At 37.3% G+C, this 25,014-nt stretch overlaps 2 protein-coding genes across 2 annotated transcripts; both read left to right on the forward strand.

Annotated features, from left to right (window-relative positions):
* The first annotated feature begins 3,872 nt into the window (after window positions 1-3,872).
* Window positions 3,873-5,015, forward strand: LOC128132858 (uncharacterized). The gene is made up of 3 exons (XM_052769853.1): window positions 3,873-4,091; window positions 4,317-4,851; window positions 4,918-5,015. The coding sequence occupies exons 1-3, from the start codon at window positions 3,873-3,875 to the stop codon at window positions 5,013-5,015; spliced, it is 852 nt and encodes a 283-aa protein (XP_052625813.1).
* A 1,370-nt stretch (window positions 5,016-6,385) lies between these two features.
* LOC111879739 (uncharacterized) lies at window positions 6,386-6,817 on the forward strand. The gene has a single exon (XM_023876175.1). It carries the CDS (start codon window positions 6,386-6,388, stop codon window positions 6,815-6,817), a length of 432 nt encoding a protein of 143 aa, XP_023731943.1.
* Window positions 6,818-25,014: the final 18,197 nt, after the last annotated feature.

The raw sequence follows: 25,014 nt of genomic DNA on the forward strand, positions 1-25,014 counted from the left end.
GTGCTTTACTCAGAATCGATCCTTAATTCACAGGACTCATAAGAAGACACCATATGAAATGCTAAAAAGTCGAAAGCCAGATGTATCCTTCTTTCACGTGTTCGGATGTGTTTGCTATATTTTAAATCAGCATGACCCAAGATCTAAATTTGAACCTAAGGCTGATAAATGTATTTTTGTTGGATATTCATCTATTTCAAAGGCGTTTCGTGTTTTTCATGTGAACAGGCAATGCATTGAAGAATCCATTCATGTGAAGTTTGATGAGGAATCATACACTGATGAAAAAGTCATTCACTCTTCTTCTATTTTTCAAGAGCTTCTCTCTTGCCCATTTGACAAAGTTCCTCTTGCTGGAGATGAAGCTGATATTTTTGATTCTATTGTCCCAGCTCCATGTTCCTTGAATCAAGATTCTGCAGCCAGATCGTCAAATAATTCATCAGGTGCTGATGAAATCCTTGAAGCTGAAGATTATCCTGCAATTGATAACTTGTCAGTGTCAAATTCTCCGGAATCAGCATCAGTCTCGGAACATCGATATCATCCTGTTGATCAAATTATTGGGAACATTCATGATGGTGTCCGAACCAGATTTCGTGTATCTAATAACTTTTGCATGTATGTTAATTTCGTTTCAATGATTTTACCTGACAAGATACACACAGCTCTTCAAGATGTTGATTGGATTAAAGCCATGGAAGAAGAACTGAATGAGTTTGAAAGACACAAAGTTTGGACTCTTGTCCCAAGACCATCACCGGAACTCGCTGGGTCTATCGCAACAAGGTTGATAAAGATGGAATCATTACTCGCCACAAGGAAAGGCTTGTCGCTCAAGGGTTTACTCAAATTGAATCCATCGACTACGGGGAAACCTTTGCTCCAGTTGCTCACATTGAAGCAATTAGGATGTTTCTCGCAAACGCATCCTACATGAATTTCATTGTCTATCAGATGGATGTGAAAACAGCCTTTCTTCATGGTGTGTTAGAAGAAGAAGTTTTCCTCAATCAGCCCCCAGGCTTTGTTGACAAAGATCACCCTGATTATGTGTACCGATTAGACAAAGCTGTTTATGGACTGAAGCAAGCACCCAAGGCTTGGTATGGGACGCTGACATCGTATCTTCTTGAAAATGGATACAGACGAGTAGCAATCGACAATACTCTCTTCATCAAAAACAAAGGCTCAGATATGGTTCTTGTTCAAATTTATGTTGATGACATCATTTTTGGCTCTCCAAATGAGAAACTGAGCAAAGAATTTGCAGAGATCATGTCTCAAAGGTTCGAAATGATCGTGATGGGGAAGATGACCTTTTTCTTAGGTCTTGAAGTTCAGCAACAAAAGTCTGGTATTTCTATTTGCCAAAGTAAGTATATTTCTGACTTTCTTGTTAAGTATTCTCTCAGTGACTGCAAACCAGCCTCTACACTAGTGTCCAAGACTGATAAGATACATGCTGATCCAACTGGAACTTATGTAAATCATTCTTTGTATCGAGGAATGATTGGATCTCTTTTATATCTCACGGCAAGTCGTCCTGATATCATGTTTGGAACCATTCTCTGTGCTCGATTCCAAGCTAATCCCAAGGAATCCCATCTCATGGCCGTCAAACGTATCTTTCGATACTTGAAAGGGACTCAAAACCTAGCACTGTGGTATCCTCGCGACTCAGCATTTGAACTTTTTGGATACACTGATTCAGACTATGCAGGATGCAATTTAGACAAAAAGAGTACGTCTGGTGGATGTCGCTTCCTTGGAAATCATCTCATTAGCTGGTCTAGCAAGAAGCAAACATCAGTAGCCATATCGACTGCAGAAGCTGAGTATGTTGCAGCTGGGAGATGTTGTGCTCAGCTTTTATGGATTCAAAATCAGCTTCTGGACTACGGGATCAAGCTCTCAAAGACTCGCATATATTGTGATAACACCAGTGCCATTCAAATCACACAAAACCCTGTTCAGCACTCAAAGACGAAGCGTATCGAAATCAGACATCATTTCATCAGAGATAATGTTGAAAAGGGAAAGGTTGTTCTTGAACATGTCAAGACTTCAGAGCAACTTGTTGATATCTTCACTAAAGCACTGGATTCTCAAACAACTGCTTACATTATTGGAGAACTTGGAATGATTACTTTGTAATTAATTTTGCTAATTAACTTTGCTGATGTTTGGTGTTGTCTTATAAGCTAATGTATATCGTGCTGATGATGATATGATGGTGATATTTGCATACTAAGTACTTGGTTTGATTTCCTATCTTTCTCTCTTCTTTAACTCTTCTCAACTAAAGTTGAATGATTCACTGTATTAAACCATACACTGATAACAACTTGAAACTCTTTGCCGATGGTTAGATCAAAACACCAAGATCTATCACACGCAACTATCTCTTCTTACCAATCTTACACTGATTCAATGATTCAGTGTGACAAAACACACGGTGATGAGAATCTAAAAATCTTTGCCGATGGTTAGATCAAAACACCAAGATCTATCACACGCAACTATCTCTTCTTACCAATCTTACACTGATTTCGTGATTCAGTGTGACAAAACACACACTGATGAGAATCTAAAAATCTTTGCCGATGGTTAGACCAAAACACCAAGGTTTATCTCACGCAACAATCCTTTCTTTACCTTTTTCTCATTCCATGTCTAATGATTCAGTAAGATAAACCACTCACTGATAAAGACACAACACTCTGTGCCGATGGTTAGATAATGTAACTAGTATCTATCACACGCACCAATCTCCTTGCTAACCCCAATTAAGCAAGTTATACCTTGAATTGACGGAGAAATATTTTCAGCATGTAACTTTTGTGACTCTGATCTCAGCGCTTCCACGAACACTGATTGACGTTTCATCTTCAGTCAACGGCTCTTTTACCCAACGGCTATTATTTCTGATCTGACAGGTTGTTACGATACGCCGTTATTTTTAATGAAGATAATCATTACCTTTTTAAAGGCCCGTTTCATTTCATATTTAAACCTCTTTCACCCTTGTTTTAAACTTTCCTTCCACAATTTTAAACTTCCTTCACTTATATTCAAAACCCTAGCACCCTAAAAACTCTCTAATGGCGGCATCTCTGTTCACTTACTCCTCCACTTCACGAAGGGTAGTTCCTGCCCCAAACTCTCCTCCTCTTCCAATATACATCAAAGCCACCAACATTGTTTTCAACCCTGACATTCCCGAGGTTCATCGAGGTCTTGGACTCGATGATTTTGTTAATTTCTTAGCCTCCTGCCTCCTACGATACGCAATCAGTGACATTCCATCAGAGTTCTTCCCTGCACAAGTCTGTGAGTTCTACTACACTGCAACTGTCAATGACGACAACAATGCCATTACCGGGACCATTGGCCGTGGAAGACATTCTGTCTTTATCACCGCAGAACTTCTCAGTGCTGCACTAAGGTTACCTATCTTTGAACCTTTCTCTGAACTTCCTTCTATTGAACGGTGTAGACGTATGTTTGATCAACTGGGATATGATCACTCAAAGGCTGGTGCTCGATCGTCTCTTATTTTGCGCCAATGTATGACCCCAGGATGGAAATTCTTCACCGGTGCTCTGTGCTAGTGTGTGGGTCACAAGTCTCGAAGTGGTGATCAATTGAGTAATTATGAGCAACAAGTCGTCTGCTCACTTCTTCTCAACAAAAGACTTGATTATGGGGCCCTATTCTTTGATCAACTTGTTCAGCTTCTTCGTGCAAATGTACGTGCTGATCACGTTCCTTTTCCACGCTGGATTGCTCTTGTGCTCGATAAATTTTTCGCTGCAGGCTACTTCTCGCATTCTGGAAATCCCATCCAATGCCCTCGCATGTCTATTTGAATGTATCAAGATGATCCCCTGGATACTGACATTGGAATTTCTGATAGAATGAGAGAATGGATTGCAAATCCATACACTGTTCCCTCTCTCACTGTTGATACTGATGAAGGAGGCGCTGATGGTATCCATGCAGATCCTGCTGGTCAAGAAGGTGAACCACATGACGGTGGTCAATTCTCTCCTCAACTTTCTCATCATATCGTCTCTAATACTGAGAAAGTTCCCTCAGCACTAAAGGATTCAATGAGTCAGGGGGAGCAACAATTTCAGGGGGAGCAACCATCTCAGGGGGAGCATCCCTCGCAGGGGGAGAATCCACCTAGCTCTCCAGCCGCTCCAGCTACTTCACTAATTCAAATTTCGGCCTCAGCATTTACTGAACTTCTGACACTGACTCGGGACATGAGTCAGCGTCTTCTACGCATTGAGGCTGATGTTCATCAGCTAAAGGAAGTTCTCCTGCATTCTCCTCCCTTCAGTCCCCAATCTGATGATGCTAAAAAAGGGAGAGATACTGATGATGATGCTGATGCTGATGATAATGCTGATGATGAACCAAATGAGAGAAACACCGAACCTCTTGACAACACCATTGTTCAGCCTGAATCACCAAAGCCAATGCATGAGTCTGACTCTGCGGGGCCTAATAGTCCAGCAGCGACTGAAAAGCTGGTTGAAGATAGTGAGCATGATGATGAACCAGATGATGAATGTCAAATACTGGATATGAACTTCATTAATCCTCTTATTCCAGTTCAAGAAGAAAGTTCAGATGATCTTGATAATGAATCTCAAAGGTCAGACATGAAATTAGTCGATTCTGTTGCTGATCCCATTTTTCCGGTCCAAGGAGAAGATTCAGACTTTGCCAGTGAAAAATCTCATCGGCTATCTCAAAAGCGTAAGGTAGCAGATACTGACTTGGCTCATTCTCAAACTAATACTTCTTTGCCTGCCAAGAAACCCAAGTCCATAGTCAGTATATCAAATTTGGCGGCTGAATGGAACATGTCTTCTGATCAAGTTAAACAAATTCTTGATGAAGCTAATCAAGCACAGCTTCTAAAGAATATTGCTCAAGATGATGAAACTCTTATTCAGCACAAACATCAGGCCAAAGGATCTTTTGAAGCTCAGATGTAGAAATTCCTGGAATTTCAGTCCAAATCTCAATCTTCTCAGCCTTCTCCTAGCAGTAGTAAGCCTAAGACTGACAGTGTTCTTGACAGGATTGATCGAAAGAGGTTTGAAGACGTTCTTAAACGACGAGTGTGTGGTGATAAGATCATCAAAGTTAAAGCTTCCAAGCCACAAAATGAGAAAATTCTTACGTTGCTGATCACTCGTCAAGGTCCTCAGCATTCATACACTGAAGTTGTCAAGAGGAATGAGCTGATCAAGTATGGATATTCTGAATGGATGGAACTACTCGAACTAGCATCCAAGCAAACCTCAGCTCACTCTTCGGAACTGACTTGTGCTCTTCATCTGCCGATCAAGAAAGTTCAGCGTTTGGATCTTGTTCCTAAAGAACGACCTCAGCATCAAGGCCAAAGGTTATCTGTTCCTAGAACTCGAAGAACCAAGTTTCAAGTTGATGGTGAAGATGTATTGGTTCTGGACTTTGGTGCTGGTGGAATAAACAATTCTCTTCCTATCAGTGTTGACCCGGTTCAGCATAAGTTTATCTCAGCTCCTGAACACGGGATGTTCTATCTTGATAAAAACAGAAAGATGTGTTTTCAGCGAACTGATGAGATCCCAAAGGCTCCAACCACTCATCTCGTTGGCTTAAGGCAAATGTGCATGAGTCATCAAGATCTCTCCGGAGAGTTTCACATCCTTATTGCCATGGAGCTGCTGAATAGAAGACAGGAGTTGCTGGATAGTCCTTACTGGCCAGTAAAAATAGAAGCTGAAGCTGAGTATGAAGAGTTCCTGTCCAGAGGTGGTTTAATTTAGTTTGTTTTGAACATCATCATATTGGGGGAGATTGTAAGGTCAAACCTTGAAATATGATAATGTTTAAAATAGACCTCAGCATCAGCACATATCTCAGTGTCAGCATCAGCGTTTCAGCAGCTCAGTTTGTAATAGTTTAGTCAGTACATTGTAACAGATCTTGTATTTATCTTGTTTCCATAGTTAGCCTAATTAGTTAGCTGGCGTATCCCTGATTTATAGGGATTGTCTAGAATTGTAGTATATAATCTTTTGTATAGGTTTATGAAAGGACACCTTTCACAAACCCTAATTGTTGCTTTGTGCACACAATAATCTCTTTGTGAGATTAACCTTCTTAGTGAAAGCTTTTCTTTGTGAATTCTTCTTATTCTTATTTACTATTATTGTTTGATAAATTGATTGATCTTAAGGCCTTTTCAAAAGGCCACTCCTGAAGAGGTAGATGCTATGAAAAACACTACAAGGATGCAACAAAAGTTTCTTGCATTATGGTTGCTACTATGACCCTAGAATTGCAGAGAAATTATGAGGGTTACTGGTCGTACTAGATGAACAAGGACCTTATGGAAAAGTTTTGTAAGCGAGCTCATCAAGAAAATTGCAAGGTGGTAAAGTCCCTCATGGCGTGCAAGATGAAGGATGGTGAATCTGTAAGTAACCACGTTTCAAGAATGCAAAGATATGTGGATAGACTCATCAAACTAAATGTGAATGTTGATGAAGAGTTGGCAATCGACATTGTGTTGAACTCCTTACCAAGTTGTTATGATCAGTTCATTTTGACTTATAATTTGAATAACAATGATACTACTTTCTCACAATTGCACAACCTCCTGAGAATAGTTGAGGCAGGAATGAAGGGAAAAAGTGTTGCCTCCTCACCTGTTGTTGCTACTGTTTTGGCCATTGTTCAAGGGAAGGGGATAAAGAGGAAAGGCCCTCCCAAACAGAACTGGCATGGAAAGTCCCAAGTTGGGTAATCTAGTAATGGACTCAAAGGAAAGTCCATTTTCGCTGCTCCCCTGGTCTGACCCAAAGGAGGCCACTTGCTTTTACTGCAACGACAAGAGGCATTGTAAATGAAGATGCCCGAAATACTTGCAAGATATCCAGGATGGAAAGGTGAAGCCAACCTCGGTAGGTATTTACACTATCCTATCTAAAAACTCATCGTATTCTCACTCTTGGGTCCTCGATACAGGATGTGGTTTTCACATTTGTTTTGATTTGCAGGGGCTAAGAAAAATTGAGGACGTGTAGCATGGGAGAATGAATTTGATCATGGGCAATAGGGGATTGTCACATGTTACCAAGATTGAAGTTTATAAATTCGTGCTTAGTAGTAGGTTATGTTTAGATTTAAATAACTGTTACTACTTGTTAGAAATGACACAAAACATCATTTCATTTCAACCTTTATATAGACTAGGTTTTAGATATTCTTTTGGTAATGAGAATGGATCTATTTATGCTTATAAAAATGGTTTTTTTAAGCTTTACCTTGTGATGGTGTGTATGAAACTGCGATGGTTGTAGACAATTTAGAAAATAGTGTTTTACAAATTGATTCGTCTAATGGTTTAGACAAAGCATGCTTGTGGCATTGTCATCTTGGACACGTCAACAAAAAACACATTACCCAACTCCAAAAGGATGGAGTGTTGGAATCATTTGACTTAAGGACAGATGATACATGCGAGTCTTGTTTGCTAGGTAAGATGACAAAATCACCTTTCACTGGTTCTTGTGAAAGAGGTCAAACATTGTTGGATCTCATACACACAAATGTGTGCGGGACCTTCAGATCCATCACAAGGGATGCAAATCGATTCTATGTGACTTTTACTGGTGGTTATAACAGATATGGTTATATCTACTTAATCAAGCATAAGTTAGAAACCTTTGAAAAGTTCAAAGAATTAAAAAAATAAGTTGAGAATCAATTGGGTAGGTAGATAAAGGTTCTTAGATCCGATAGTGGCAGTGAATATCTTAGTATCGAGTTCCACGAATACCTCAAGGAATGTGTAATAGTTTCACAATTGACTCCTCCTAGAACACCACAACTTAATGGTGTGGCTGAGAGGCATAATCAAACCTTCTTGGACATGGTTCATTCCATGATGATTCGAGCTTCACTTCCGATCTCTTTCTAGTGGTTTTCCTTAGAGATTGTCGCCTACATTATTATTCTTGTCCCAAAAAAGAAGGTTTCCAAAACACCTCACGAAATATGGACGAAGAAAGTTCCCTCGTTAGGACACGTTAAGGTTTGGGGTTTTGAAGCTTTCGTTAGACGGGAGACTCACGAAAAGCTTGAACCTAGAAGTGAGAGATGTATTTTCATCGGCTATCCACAGAAGTCCTTTGGATATTTGTTCTACAGACCTAGTGAAAACATGGTCTTTGTAGCATGAAGGGGAGTTTTCAGAGAGAGAGAGAGAGAGAGAGAGAGAGAGAGCTCATATGCAAAGATGACATTGGGAGTACAATTGAAGAGATTCAAGAGCCAAACGATAAAGGAGCCTCTGAAAATACTAGCACTCATCATGAGGAAGAATTTCCAGTTGAACCCGTTAACGAGTCATTACCTCTTAGACACCTTTGTTGTATGGTTTATAAAAATAGAAGGTGATACATTTATCAGTGATAATACACGGGTAAATTTGGATGAACCTGCTAACTACAAGGAAGCAATGGTGGGCGCTGAGTCTGCCACGTGGAAAGAGGCAATGGACAGAGAGATCAAGTCCATGTATCATAACCAAATTTGGAATTTGGTTAACAATGTACTAGGTCGTAAGACAGTTGGGTGCAAATGAATCTCCAAGAAGTAGACCAACATGGATGGAAAGGTACACTCTTTCAAAGCTCGACTGGTGACGAAGGGCTTTATTGAAACCCCATGGGTTGACTATGATGAGACCTTCTCACCAGTAGCTAAAAAAAGTCTATTAGGGTAATGCTGGCCATAGTTGTGTTTCATGACTATGAAATATGGCAAATGAATGTCAAAACCGCTTTCCTTAATGGGAAGTTGGTTGAAGATGTTTACATGAATCAACCAGAGGGTTTAGTGGATGTAAAGTACCCCAATAAAGTGTGTATGCTTGAGAAATCAATCTATGGATTTAAAAAAGCTTCTCGCAAATGGAATCTTTTCTTTGATGAGAAAGTAAAAGATTTTGGTTTCTCTAGAAGTGAAGATGAATCTTGTGTGTATGTTAATGCTAGTGGGAGTATTGTAACCTTCTTGGTATTGTATGTTGATATGGGTAAATTTAGTTATAAAATTCATTCATTATCTTAATACTTTATGTTGTTTTTGTCTCAAAAATTGAACAAAAGGCACTTAATTAGTTTAAAATCTCATTTCATCAAAAAAGACATGCTCGTATGGAAAAGGAAGCAGAATTGGCGATTGCAAGCTTGGATCTTGGATTTTGAAGAAAGAAGGATGTTGTTAGACAGCTTGACCCTTCATCAGTGTTGTGGCCATATCTCATGACTCATAACTCCGATTAATGAGATTCAAATTTTTTTAAAAACTAGACACAATTTCGGACGACTTTCGTGTTTTGAGAAAATGTTGATTACAAACGAACTTGGCGAGTTTGGGTCCTCCAACTCGACGAGTTGAAATGAAGAATCCTGACAAAATAGTGCCTTGCCGTACACACGATTTTAGTGAAAAAACTCAATGAGTTTGGGCGCTCCAAAACGCCGAGTTGCACCTACTTTTAGAATCTATATAAGGATTGTTTCTGTTCGAAACCCTAACATTTGTTGGAGACTTTTAGCGACATTTGGAGGCCAGAGACATCCTCAAGAAGCTTTGGAACCCAGAATTCGACTAGAGGTTAATTTTGAAGAGATCAAATTCAATCATTAATTTTCTCTTAATTCTTTGTGAGAATCATGTTTACAACATTATATTTCGAGTTTATGTGTTTATTTGCTGAAGTTATGGGCTAAAACACCATAATTTCATTTAAGCGTATAATCTTATGAATATGGTTTGATTAGTGGGTTTCGATTGTATTGAATTAATTACTTATCTTGTCAAGCTTGTTAAAAGATCCATATATGTTAATGACAACTATTTTCTATTAATGACTAAGTATATTGAGTTGCATGAACATCTGCTTGATTACTTGAATCTTATGTTTTGTGAAAACAAGATTGTAAGTCTAGTGTTGTAAACATAACCTAGGGTTAGCTAGAGAATAAATAAGTTAATGTGTGAGCATGTATGTGTTGGATTAGGTGTCTAAGTCCATAACTATAATTGGTATGTAATTGACCCAATAGTAGCATGATCCTATTGGGTTGCCTTCACCATAGCAACTGGACCGAATGAGTTTTGGAGAAAGAGGTTATTTAAATTGTTTATTAATATATTATAGGAATTATATATTAATTGAGAAATCAAATTAATTAATTAGTATTGATCCGAAATTAATTTTGAATTAATTTAATGATCAAAAGAGACTAATTAAAAGAATAGGGACTGATTATGTAAATCATTAATAGTTATAGTTTGGGCTAATGGATCCTATTGGTATGGGGTGGACGGAAATATATAGGAAGGCCGTAGAGTTTTCGTCCAAGGCTTACCATGTGGGTGTCCATGTGTTGCTTAGGGCCTAAGGTAGGAAATTAGGGTTTCCAGTTGAAAACCCTAGCAGCCTCAACTATAAAAGGAACCCCCTAGCCTCATGAAATCGGCCACTACTTCCCGAGAAGAAACCCTAGCCGATTTATGCCTCTCATGCTCCTCTCTTTCTTTTGGTGTTTGTGACTCCATTAGAGGTACAACGCATGAGGCACTAAGCTCTTGAAGATCAAGATCAAAGAAATGATTGCTTGTTACTACTAGTTAACAAGAAATATATTCTTCTAACCCTAGTTTATTCATTGAATCCGAAATTTTTATGCTAGTTTAGGGTTCTTGCTTTGGAATATTAATTTACATATATAACTTGAGAAAAACCTAGATCCAAAGCAATTAGTGTTGCATGTGCACCATAGGAATGTTGTAATGCCCAAAACCCATCAGTATGATGATCAAACATATGTGAGATAATTGAACCAACAAATTTGATTAACATTTATTATAAGTCTTACTTGATTCGAATTGAACACTAGTTTAATTTAATCACTTGATCATTGCTTAAATTGATTTGTTTGCTAAAGGATTAATAATAGTGAGCATGAACCTAATCATATTAGAAATTGGAAATTAATGATATATTAATCCATTGCACTTGCCACGAAATCAACCATAGGAATAAGTGAATCGAATCTAAACGGAAGTCTCTTTAATCTTATTGAATCTAGTTGTCTTTTGCTTCTCTTTTAGTTGTTAATTGGTCTTTTCTAAGTATTCAAGTTATTGCTTAAGTTTCTAGTCTTTCAAAACTAGAGAAAAACCCCTTTTTATAATTGTTTTATTTAGATAATATTAGAAATATTTTAATTGTTTACCGTTCACTGAGTTCAATACCCTACATGTCTACATGAAACTGCTAATCGATAGGTACACTGCCTTCCGTGTGTTTATTTTTGTGTTCAAGTTAGATAGGATTAAAAGTAGTACATTCCATATGTATCAAGTTTTTGGCGCCGTTGTCGGGGAATGATTCTAAATATTTAATATTAATTGCTAGTGTTATCGATCCTTTGTGTGAGATTTATCTCATATAAGCTTACGAGTTTTATGTTTTTAGTTTTAGTATTATGTATTTTCTAAATATCGATGCACTTGATGCTTTTGTTGAGGAAGTGGTACAAGAATTTGAGCAAGAAGATGAGGAATATGACTCAGATGAAGATTTGAAGAAGTTGGGAAGATGGTTAGATAACATCTTGCCTAACAAACAAGAGTAATCTGAGTTACAAGATGAATAATTTAATCCAGAAAGAGATTTGGAGAAACTGGAAAGGTTGCTGACAGAAGGGTCAGATGAAAAACAAGAACAAGCTGAGTTGCAAGAACCAAGTCGTGGTTTGACCATTACCATTACATGGCCCCCTATTTTTTGGGTTTGTGTTTCGAAGCATGGGGTGACGACTCCAACTTTGGAGAAATTTTTGAAGAGTGATCCATTTCTGATTAATATCCAACCGGTTCCAACCCTTGTCAAAATTCTTGGGTTTTCTAAATTGAAGTTGGCTTGGCCAATTTTAGAAGCAAAGAGCCAAATTTTACAATTTGGTCCAAAAAATATATTCAATGCAACAGATAGATTGGCATTGATTTCATTAGAAGTTTATTAAGTTGAGAGTCTAGCTCAAGACTCGCACAAAAAGAAGCATTTGCGGGAGGCAACCCGTCATTTGAGTTTGCATTTCTTGTTCCTTTATCTTTCTTTTACTTTTCAATCTTATTTTATTTATGTTTGAAGTGTTTAAGACAATTTTATTTTTGTTTGTTTTATTTTTTTTGGTTGTTTACTTTGGTTGTTTTAACACTTATAGTAACTAGAAGCAAAGTAGGAACTTTTAAATTTACTGTTTGTTTCCTTTTGTTATGTAGTTTTCTATTTTTGATCTTGCAGGAGTTAGGTTGAGAATAGATCGATAATTAAAGCATGAGAGGATAAAGTAAGGGGTCGATTCGTTAACGAGAAGATTAGAAGACGTTGAACGATTTTGTTTAGTCTGGTCATTATGATTGCTAAAGAGAGTCAAGTTACTGAAGTGTTTAAGACAATTTTATTTTTGTTTGGTTGTTTACTTTGGTTGTTTTAACACTTATAGTAACTAGAAGTAAAGTAGGAACTTTTAAATTTACTGTTTGTTTCCTTTTGTTATGTAGTTTTCTATTTTTGATCTTGCAGGAGTTAGGTTGAGAATAGATCGATAATTAAAGCATGAGAGGATAAAGTAAGGGGTCGATTCGTTAACAAAAAGATTAGAAGACTTTGAACGATTTTGTTTAGTCTGGTCATTATGATTGCTAAAGAGAGTCAAGTTACTGAAGAATATATAGAGGTCTATTACATTATTACCCTCTTTGACCAAGAAATCGGACCTGAAGCAGAAAGGAGTAAGAAAATCACATATGAACCTTCAACTCGTCAAGGTCAAAAAACCAGACTCGGCGAGTTCCAGAGGAAAAACGTGATTTCTGTCCGAGTTCAAGTTCAACACGATGAGTTTTCTAGTTGCAACTCGGCATGTTTCTGCTCAGTCAATTTTCTTTCGAGTCAACAATTTGATTCCATTTGAGGCGGGCATTATACATATTTTTGAAGTCCATTTTCAAGGAATTCTATGAGCTTTTTCCAGTACATTAGAGCTGTACCACACTAGACGTATGACACCCAAGGCGTGGACGAGCTATTCCCATGCCAAAGTCAACTGAAGTAGGAGCTCAAAAAAAGAAAATCAATCTCGGCACTTCTATCCCAGGGGAGTTTGTTCCAATTCTCTCTTTACTTTTATGTTCTTTATCATGCATAACATGCAATGGAGACATTGCATAAATTAAGTGTGGCGTAGGGGATTGATTACATTTGTTATATTAGAATACCATATATAATTTAAACAAAATTGCATAAAAATTTCTAGGATTAATTTAGAAAATTTTGGTAAAAGCAAATAGGATTCCATGCTAGTATTGTGTTTGATGATTCTTTGAGGACCTAAATGTTTAGTTGAGCCAATATACGTTATAGAGCATTTGTGGTCCCCTGTATTCTAGTGAAATCATGGAAAAAAACACAATCTTTCTTAGTTTGAGGGATGTAACATGTTTATCATCGTTTACTTGAAATGTATCCATGAAAGTGTAAGTAGTCATTGCACATAAGACTAATCCCTTTAATCAATAAAGGATGAAGTTAAAACCCCTTGTGTAAGCGTATGTTTTTCTAGGTTTTTAGTTGGGTAAAAAAATGTGGTTGTTAAAAAAAATGTTTGATGAAATGTTTGAAAGAATATACAAGTATGAAGACATGAAAAATAGCTACAAAGTATCAAAGATTCAAAAAAAAAGTTGTATTTTTATTTTTATTATAATTTTATTTACTAGGTAATTTTTACATATGTGTGTTTGGGGGGGGGGGTTAACCAAATATTCCAAGAGGTTAAGAAAGTTTTATGTGGATGGATTCGGAGGGATGCATAAAATGAGCGTTGTTCGGAAAAAATGGGCGAGTGTATACGAAGATTGTGAGTATTTAGGGTTAGGGGGTCCTTAGGAAAAATTAGACACAAATGCATGTGTTTCGGTCTTGAAAAAATGGTTGGGTTCAATTGGGATTGTCTTATGTGGTAGTGGTGTGTTAAATTTAGTTTTGCTTGGGGCAAGCAAAAGTCAAGTTACATGGCCATATTTAGTTATAAAATTTATGCATTATCTTAATACTTTGTGTTGTTTTTGTCTCAAATATTGAACAAAGGGTAATTAATTAGTTTAAAATCTCATTTCAGCAACAAAGCATTGCTCGAAAGGAAAAGGAAGCGAAATTGGCGATTAGAAGCTTGGATCTTGGATTTTGAAGAAAGAAGGATGTTCTTAGAAAACTTGACCCCTCGTTAGTATTTTGGCCATATTTTATGACTCGTAACTCCGATTGATGAGATTCAAAATGTTCGGAAAAGTAGACACAATTTTAGACGACTTTCATGTTTTGAGAAAATGTTGATTCTAAACGAACTCTACAAGTTTGGGTCCTCCAAGTCGACGAGTTGAAATGAAGAATCCCGACAAAATAGTGCCTTGTTGTACACGATATTAGTGAAAAACTCAACAAGTTTGGGCCATCCAACTCGCTGTGTTGCACCTATTTTCAGGATCTATATAAGGATTTTTTATGTTCGAAACCCTAATGTTTGCTGGAGACTTTTAGCGACTTTTGGAGGCCAGAAACATCCTCAAGAAGCTTTGGAACTCAGATGTAGACTAGAGGTTAATTTTGAAGAGATCAAAGGCAATTAATCATTACTTTTCTCTTAATTCTTTGTGTGAATCATGTTTACAACATTGGATTTCGAGTTTATGTGTTTATTTGCTGGAGTTATGGGATAAAACACCATATTTTTGTTTAGATTAGATAGTCTTATGAATATGGTTTGATTAGTGGCTTTGGACTATATTGAAATGTTTATTTATCTTGTCAAGCTTGTTAAAATATCCTTATATGTTAATGACAGTTATTTTCTATTAATGACTAAGTATATTGAGTTGCATGAACATCTGCTTGATTACTTGAATCTTATGGTTTTGTGAAAACAAGATTGTATGTCTAGTATTCTGAGCATAACCTTCGGTTAACTAGAGAATAAATAAGTTAATGCGTGAGCATGTATGATGACCAAACATATGTGAGTTAATTGAACCAACCAATTTGATTAACTATTATTATAAGTCTTACTTAATTCGAATTGAACACTAGTAAACTCTTTAATTTAATCACTTGATCATTGCTTGAATTGATTTGTTTGCTAAAGGATTAGAAATAGTAAACATGAACCTAATCATATTAGAAATCGATAATTAATGATATACTAATCCACGCACTTGCCATGAAGTCAACCAGAGAAATAAGTGAATCGAATCTAAACGGAAGTCTCTTTAATCATATTGAATCTACTTGTCTTTTGCTTCTCTTTTAGTTGTTAATTTTTCTTTTCTAAGTATTGAAGTTAATGCTTAAGTTTCTAGTCCTACAAAACTAGAGAAAAACCCTTTTTTATAATTGTTTTATTTAGATAATATTAGTAATATTTTAATTGTTTACCGTTCCATGAGTTCGATACCCTACTTGCCAACACTAAACTACTAATCGATAGGTACACTGCCTTCCGTGTGTCTTTTTGTGTTTTAGTTAGTTAGGCCTAAAATAGTACATTCCACACGTATCATATGTTGATGACATACTTTTTATAGGAAACAACATTCCAACCTTGCAAAAGGTTAAGTGTTGGTTTGGAAAGTGTTTCGCTATGAAAGATCTGGGTGAGACTACATATATTACGGGAATAAGGATTTTGAGAGACAGGAATAAAAGGCTAATTGGACTTAGTCAATGTACATACTTGGATAAATTACTAAAACGATTTAGTATGGAAAATTCCAAGAAGGGAGAACTGCCAATATAGAGTAACACCAAACTGAGTAAGACTGAAAATTTGAGTACTGATGCCGAGATGGCAGAAATGAGTAGAGTTCCATATGCGTCCTCCGTTGGAACGATCATGTATGCTATGACATGTACTCATCCAAATGTGGCTTTCGCTTTAAGCATGGTTAGTCGTTATCAGTGAAATCCGGGTAGAGTTCATTGGATAGCTATCAAGAATATTCTCAAGTATCTGTGAAGAACTAAGGATTGGGTCCTTGTGCTTGGTGGCAATGATGACTTGAGAATAACTCGGTATAGTTATTCCAGTTTTCAGACAGACAGAGACAACATCCATTCTTAATATGGCTGGGTGTTTACCCTAAATGGAGGAGATGTAACTTGGAAAAGTTCCAAATAGGAAATAGTGGCTGATTCTACTAGTAATTAGAATAGGTAATTAAGTGTTTGGGTTAAAACTCTCTGAGTACAAGGTTGTTTTGAGTTAAAAATCACAAATTGTGTTGATATGAGCATTACGACCATGTATATAAGGGTTGTGTAAAGCTTATGTTTACATCATGTAATTTTTGTAACTTTTTCTCTAACAAGTAATTTGACCTCAACCCACTTTTATTAGTTTTATGACAACTTAAGAAACATATTTATGCAATAAAAAGAGATTAACCACTTTACTTATGGTCAAGAAATATGATTAAGGTATAATCACTTAGCTAACATATAGTTAAACTTTATTTAAAAGATACTACTTAGTTAAGCATACAACACTTGCGAAGTGGAGCAAAGTGTTAGACTTGCTTAAGGTGAGTTTTGTAACGATGTAAATTTTCAAACCAAATTTTTCATTTTTTTTTCAAACACAATAAAACACATGTCATATTTTCTCCAAAAACCTCAAGTATCAAAGATCATTACTTATTTCAAAAATTATTTATCACGAATCCAGGATCCAAAATAAATATAACTCCAGCTCAGATGTGTGTGTACAATCAAGCCGATGCCTTCTCGCGATCCTCGGAAGTACATGAAACACATAACACATAACACGGTAAACACGAAGCTTAGTGAGTTCCCCAAAATACCACATACAACACATTAGCCACTCGAGGCTATAACTCTGTAAGACCCTCCGGTCCATGTGTCTCAGTGGGACCCTCCAGTCCCATGGCTCGTTAGACCCTCTAGTCCGGTCTCACAGCTCGTTGGACCCTCCGATCTGGTCTCAGTAACACATAATATAACATATATATCACACAGACAAATACATAACTCAAGTAAGCACATACGACCCTCTAGTCCCACATAAATACCACTCTAGGTAAAGTATAGTGAGAAGACTCACCTCAAAAGCTAACAAATAAAAGTCCCATAATCGAAATCCTCGATCTAGCCTCCGACTACCATATAGGATAATTATCTCTAATTAATACTCTACTCATACTCTAATATACCAAAAGTTGTTCTCTCTTTCACACTAGCCCTAGAAATGGGTAAAAGACCATTTTACCCCTCCTTGATCTCCATTGCTCATTTGACGAACCTTAAAGTCAACAGAAGTCAAAGTCGAGTCAACAGTCAAAGTTGACCTGACTCGCTGAGTCCACTCGTGCAACTCTTTGATTCCAAACATTTCTGATCAGTAGTCTCATGAAAGTCCAGCTCGCCGAGTTAACCCCTAACTCGCCGAGCCATCGCATCGCCCAACTCATCAGGCCAAACCCCAACCGACTCGTCGAGTTGGCTCATCAACTTGGCAAGTCCATTCAGACTCAATTTTTATTCGGACGATTTAAAGGCAAAAAACTCTCTCACACTCTAGATCTAAGCTCTCAAGGCTTGAATATCACATAAAGCCACGAGCGTTACGTTCATGCATGTCACCTTAGGGCTAAAAATGCCAAGACCATGCTTGAGAAAAAACTTCTCATCCAAGGAGCTAACATGGCAGAATAAAGCAGGGGACTTTCGGCTCTAGGGACCTCACAAGGTCCAGATCTGATGTCCATTACTAAAAAGGTGCTCAAAACCTTCAAGGTCCCAAAATAAGATGGAAATGAAGCCTTAAACTCTAAAATCATGAGATCTACCCATATAAATGAAAAAGGTACGAACTTTATACCTTAAACAGAAGCTCATGGATGTTTAGCAACAGATCTAACATTCTCTTCACAATCCTTACTTGAAATCCTCCTATTCTCTACCAAAAATGCACCAAAATTCTCGAATAATGCCTCAATACTCTCTCAAAAGCTAAAGGGGCAATTAGGGTTTCTCTCAATGAAGGGAAGTAGATGCGGAGCCGAAAATGAGGCTATAAGTATCCTTATATATGCCCCATACCCGGAGATTTAGGGTTTCCTCTCGCAGCGCCTACTTGTCGAGTGGAGTCTCGGACTCATCGAGTAGATCATTAATCCCACGTGGCCACGCCCAAGTCTACTCGGCGAGTTGTTGCACCAACTCGTCGAGTTTCTCAATAAACTCCAAAAATAAATAAGTAAAATAGTATACTTAGGAATCTGGATATTACAATTCTCCCTACTAGAATCAGACTTCACCCTCAAAGTCATGATCCTCAAATAATTCTGGATGCTGCTTCCGCATCTCTGACTCCGACTCCCAAGGCAAATCGAACGCTTTCCGATGTTGCCACTGGACCTAAACCAAGGGCACTTCCTTGTTCCTCAGAAGCTTCACTTTTCGATCCAAAAGCGCAATCGGCCTCTCAATATAATTTAGGCTCGCATCTATCTAAGTGTCCTCCAATGGTACTACTCTCATTTCATCGGCTACACACTTCCTCAACTAGGACACGTGGAAGGTGTTATGGATCTTACTCGACTCCGCAAGTAGCTCCAACTAGTATGCTACTCTGCCCACTCTAGGGGTCACTCTGAAAGGACCGATGTATCGGGGTCCGAACTTACCCCGCTTCCTGAATTGGATCACCCCTTTCCATGGGGATACCTTCAGAAGCACAAAATCTCTGACCTGGAATTCTAGCTCGGATCATCGCTTCTCCGCATAAATCTTCTGGCAACTTTGTGTCGTCAGTAAGCTCTACCTGACCTGTTGAATCTGCTCAGTCGTCTTTAGCACTATCTCCATTCTACCCATCAAACTCTTAAAGGGTTTTGAGAATACTAACACTCCTAAGGTGTATATGCAACCCTAGAAACCTTGGATCTATGTTTGTCTAAATACATGCAAAATATGATTTCCAAGGTTCTTAATCCTATCTAGCATACATGAGGAACTTTAAACATAAAAGATAGCTAGAAATACATACTTGTAGTAATTTGGATTCCTTGAAAACCTTGTGAGCCTAGCACCCCAAGTGTGATGCCTCAAATGTCTCACACAACACCAAATGCACTTGGAATAAACTTGAGATATATGTAGAACACGTAGAAATCGACTTGCCCTCCTTTGTTCTCTTAGGGTACGATTTTGGTGTGTAACGTGAAGCTTCTATATTGTGTTACAATTAGGGTTACACCATGTAAACCCTAATTGTCATGACCTTTCATTTCCGTGACCCATGGGTTCTATAACCACCATAGAGCATCCTATGGGTTTTAACCCAACTTGATAATCCATGGAGCATTTAGCCTACTATACAAGTATGGATGATTTACACAATCAACCCATATATTTAATTAGTCACATTTTGACCACTTAATTAATTCTAAATTAATTCTTGAACAATACTAATTAAATAATATTATTAATATATTAGAACTTATAATATATTAATAAACCATAAGTGTTATTTCTCTCATTTTAGTCTATCCAAATGCATGATGCCATACAACCCAAATGGACCATGCCAAACCGGGTCAAGTACATACCATAAATAGTTATGGACTTAGACACCTTATCCAACAGTCTCCCACTTGGATAAGTCTAATAACTATAACTGGAAGTATGACTTCAGGAACCGATCAGCAATCGTAGCTCTTTCAAGGTCTCTCGGAACTGAGATGATGATGATACGCCATTTAAGATAAGTGATCATATAATCCTCTGTTCAAGATATCAGCCAGACAAATACATGGAACAATGTCTTCCTAATTATCTAGCAGTTTGTTTCTCGATCTCCGATTTGTTTGACAAAGAACCTAATTGAACACATCAACTTAATTCTGACCGGGCCCGATACATAGGTCAAAACAAAATCATCGAGGGACCAAGGTATCGCTTCTAATCCAAGAAGGAACAGATAAACTTCGACTCATATGCTTGTTCTACTACTTGTTGAATCACACACAAAAGTACGTTTTATAACATCGAGTTACCAATGCGTTTCGCACAATCAATGTATAGTCAACTCATAGGCAACAAGTCATATCTCTAGGTTTGAAGACTTATATGACATTACCCTATCACGATCACTCGAGATAAATTCCATGAAGTGATACCAGTGAGCATGGGTTGAATCCAATACTCAGAACTTATGAGCACTCATGAGTGTTGTAGCCCTGCCCAACAACTTAGACCTCTACAACCAACTCATGGCAGTCTTGATTCATATCTACTTCCAACATATGAATGACTGTGGAGATGCTTAACCCTACCCTTGATTGTGGATGATGGGTGAAAGACATCTAGAATCATCATCATTGATGTTTTCACATTTGTTGCTATAGTTTTGGTTTATATTTGGGTTTTGTGAAGATTTTAGTTTGAAAAACATTCCAAGGGGTTTGAGGGTGCTATTAATTTGATCTTGCAACTTTATTGAGTGGTTGTTCGGCTTAAAGCGTTTATCATAAATAATTAAATATAACTTCCAAATTTTATGATTAATTTAAATTTTAAATAAAAAATAAAAGAAACGAATAATTATCATAATATTAAATTAGATATAAAAAAAGTAAAAATTTAAATAATCTAATGAATTAAATTTATATTTCAAGTTAAGTTATGGAAAACTAGAGTTGACTTGGTAAATTATAAGGAACCCCCATAGTTTACCATGACTTACTCATCTAACATTTTAGGAAGCAATATTTTAATATAAAACGTTTTGTTTGGGGTTAATTTAGCAAATTAGAAGTTTGAATAGGTATTATACACAAGTAGTGGTCAACTTAGAAGAGTTATAAGTTAAGGGGTTTAAGTTGTCAAGTGTCATAAGTTTTGAGCATAACAATCTTCCGTTCCATTATTTGAATAGATTGATCTCTAGATATTGGGGTATGATTGAGCTTGACTATTTTGAGCTTTAAACAGTGTTAGAAGAGAATCTCGATTTTAATTGAAGAGTAAAAGCTAAAATCGACTCATTGAAGCCTTATGATGTATAATCCTGACTTTTTCTTCTTGATTTGAATTAGGGTTGTATAATTTCCCTAAATTCAAAATCCTTTTTGGGTTATATTTATTGAATAAATTTATAAGATATTTCAATCATTATTTTATCAACTCCTTCTACACGTGAAATGCTTGTATTTAGCTCCATTTATGGTTTTGGGAGTTTTATAACCCTAGATTGATAAAGTGATGATTTGAAACTATAAATCATAAATTGAAACTTAATTTAATCTCAAATTATGCTTACATAATCAAAAAAATTGAAGAATGCCTTCAAATGGATTACAATTGTGATTTGAAGCTTGAATGAAAATGACAGGTTCATTTGATGTTTTGAATGTAGTTTTTGTATTTTAAATGCATTATATCACTTGGACATAAATATATGATTTCAAACTCACTTGAAAACGTCGTATCCTATAGAACTAATAAAAGGACATCTAAAATTTTTTGATGGTTTGGATATTAAAGTGGGATATATGAATGCATTTCTGGATTGACGAACCTTGAACTCATGATCTCCAATTTAAGCTTGTGAGTCATAGTTTAAATGATAGATTTGAATGATATATTAGTGTATGAAACTAACTTTGATAAAAAAAAAATGATTGTACTTTGTAATTAGAATGGGTAATTAAGTGTTTGGGTTAAAACTCTCTGAGTACAAGGTTGTTTTGAGTTAAAAATCACAAATTTTGTTGATATGAGCATTACGACCATGTATATAAGGGTTGTGTAAAGCTTATGTTTACATCATGTAATTTTTGTAACTTTTTCTCTAACAAGTAATTTGACCTCAACCCACTTTTATTAGTTTTATGACGACTTAAGAAACATATTTATGCAATAAAAAGAGATTAACCACTTTAGTTATGGTCAAGAAATATGATTAAGGTATAATCACTTAGCTAACATATAGTTAAACTTTATTTAAAAGATACTACTTAGTTAAGCATACAACACTTGCGAAGTGGAGCAAAGTGTTAGACTTGCTTAAGGTGAGTTTTGTAACGATGTAAATTTTCAAACCAAATTTTTCATTTTTTTTCAAACACAATAAAACGCATGTCATATTTTCTCCAAAAACCTCAAGTATCAAAGATCATTACTTATTTCAAAAATTATTTATCACGAATCCAGGATCCAAAATAAATATAACTCCAGCTCAGATGTGTGTGTACAATCAAGCCGATGCCTTCTCGCGATCCTCGGAAGTACATGAAACACATAACACACATAACACGGTAAACACGAAGCTTAGTGAGTTCCCCAAAATACCACATACAACACATTAGCCACTCGAGGCTATAACTCTGTAAGACGCTCCGGTCCATGTGTCTCAGTGGGACCCTCCAGTCCCAGGGCTCGTTAGACCCTCTAGTCCGGTCTCACAGCTCGTTGGACCCTCCGATCTGGTCTCAGTAACACATAATATAACATATATATCACACAGACAAATACATAACTCAAGTAAGCACATACGACCCTCTAGTCCCACATAAATACCACTCTAGGTAAAGTATAGTGAGAAGACTCACCTCAAAAGCTAGCAAATAAAAGTCCCATAATCGAAATCCTCGATCAAGCCTCCGACTACCATATAGGATAATTATCTCTAATTAATACTCTACTCATACTCTAATATACCAAAAGTTGTTCTCTCTTTCACACTAGCCCTAGAAATGGGTAAAAGACCATTTTACCCCTCCTTGATCTCCATTGCTCATTTGACCAACCTTAAAGTCAACAGAAGTCAAAGTCGAGTCAACAGTCAAAGTTGACCTGACTCGTTGAGTGCACTCGTGCATCTCTTCGAGTCCAAACATTTCTGATCAGTAGTCTCATGAAAGTCCAGCTCGCCGAGTTAACCCCTAACTCGCCGAGCCATCGCATCGCCCAACTCATCAGGCCAAACCCCAACCGACTCGTCGAGTTGGCTCATCAACTTGGCAAGTCCATTCAGACTCAATTTTTATTCAGACGATTTAAAGGCAAAAAATTCTCTCACTCAAGATCTAAGCTCTCAAGGCTTGAATATCACATAAAGCCATGAGCTTTAAGTTCATGCATGTCACTTTAGGGCTAAAAATGCCAATAACATTCTTGAGAAAAAACTTCTCATCCAAGGAGCTAACATGGCAGAATAAAGCAGGGGACTTTCGGCTCTAGGGACCTCACAAGGTCCAGATCTGATGTCCATTACTAAAAAGGTGCTCAAAACCTTCAAGGTCCCAAAATAAGATGGAAATGAAGCCTTAAACTCTAAAATCATGAGATCTACCCATACAAATGAAAAAGGTACGAACTTTATACCTTAAACAGAAGCTCATGGATGTTTAGCAACAGATCTAACATTCTCTTCACAATCCTTACTTGAAATCCTCCTATTCTCTACCAAAAATGCACCAAAATTCTCGAATAATGCCTCAATACTCTCTCAAAAGCTAAAGGGGCAATTAGGGTTTCTCTCAATGAAGGGAAGTAGATGGGGAGCCGAAAATGAGGCTATAAGTATCCTTATATAGGCCCCATACCCGGAGATATAGGGTTTCCTCTTGCAGCGCCTACTTGTCGAGTGGAGTCTCGGACTCATCAAGTAGATCATTAATCCCACGTGGCCACGCCCGACTCTACTCGGCGAGTTGTTGCACCAACTCGTCGAGTTTCTCAATAAACTCCAAAAATAAATAAGTAAAATAGTATACTTAGGAATCCGGATGTTACAATTCTCCCTACTAGAATCAGACTTCACCCTCAAAGTCATGATCCTCAAATAATTCTGGATGCTGCTTCCGCATCTCTGACTCCGACTCCCAAGGCAAATCGAACGCTTTCCGATGTTGCCACTGGACCTAAACCAGGGGCACTTCCTTGTTCCTCAGAAGCTTCACTTTTCGATCCAAAAGCGCAATCGGCCTCTCAATATAATTTAGGCTCGCATCTATCTAAGTGTCCTCCAATGGTACTACTCTCATTTCATCGGCTACACACTTCCTCAACTAGGACACGTGGAAGGTGTTATGGATCTTACTCGACTCCGCAAGTAGCTCCAACTAGTATGCTACTCTGCCCACTCTAGGGGTCACTCTGAAAGGAACGATGTATCGGGGTCCGAACTTACCCCGCTTCCTGAATTGGATCACCCCTTTCCATGGGGATACCTTCAGAAGCACAAAATCTCTGACCTGGAATTCTAGCTCGGATCATCGCTTCTCCGCATAAATCTTCTGGCAACTTTGTGTCGTCAGTAAGCTCTACCTGACCTGTTGAATCTGCTCAGTCGTCTTTAGCACTATCTCCATTCTACCCATCAAACTCTTAAAGGGTTTTGAGAATACTAACACTCCTAAGGTGTATATGCAACCCTAGAAACCTTGGATCTATGTTTGTCTAAATACATGCAAAATATGATTTCCAAGGTTCTTAATCCTATCTAGCATACATGAGGAACTTTAAACATAAAAGATAGCTAGAAATACATACTTGTAGTAATTTGGATTCCTTGAAAACCTTGTGAGCCTAGCACCCCAAGTGTGATGCCTCAAATGTCTCACACAACACCAAATGCACTTGGAATAAACTTGAGATATATGTAGAACACGTAGAAATCGACTTGCCCTCCTTTGTTCTCTTAGGGTACGATTTTGGTGTGTAACGTGAAGCTTCTGTATTGTGTTACAATTAGGGTTACACCATGTAAACCCTAATTGTCATGACCTTTCATTTCCGTGACCCATGGGTTCTATAACCACCATAGAGCATCCTATGGG

The sequence above is a fragment of the Lactuca sativa genome, chromosome 3 (assembly GCF_002870075.4).
Source record: "Lactuca sativa cultivar Salinas chromosome 3, Lsat_Salinas_v11, whole genome shotgun sequence".
Lineage (NCBI taxonomy): Eukaryota > Viridiplantae > Streptophyta > Magnoliopsida > Asterales > Asteraceae > Lactuca > Lactuca sativa.

What these genes read in the sequence shown, in the direction of transcription:
- LOC111879739 (XM_023876175.1), top strand. Translation starts at nt 6,386, where the DNA reads ATGAACAAGGACCTTATGGAAAAGTTTTGTAAGCGAGCTCATCAAGAA.
- LOC128132858 (XM_052769853.1), top strand. Translation starts at nt 3,873, where the DNA reads ATGTATCAAGATGATCCCCTGGATACTGACATTGGAATTTCTGATAGA. An exon ending in TCGTCTCTAATACTGAGAAA is followed by an intron (nt 4,092 to 4,316) that starts GTTCCCTCAGCA and finishes GATGTTCATCAG; the next exon opens with CTAAAGGAAGTTCTCCTGCA. An exon ending in GAAACCCAAGTCCATAGTCA is followed by an intron (nt 4,852 to 4,917) that starts GTATATCAAATT and finishes TTCTTGATGAAG; the next exon opens with CTAATCAAGCACAGCTTCTA.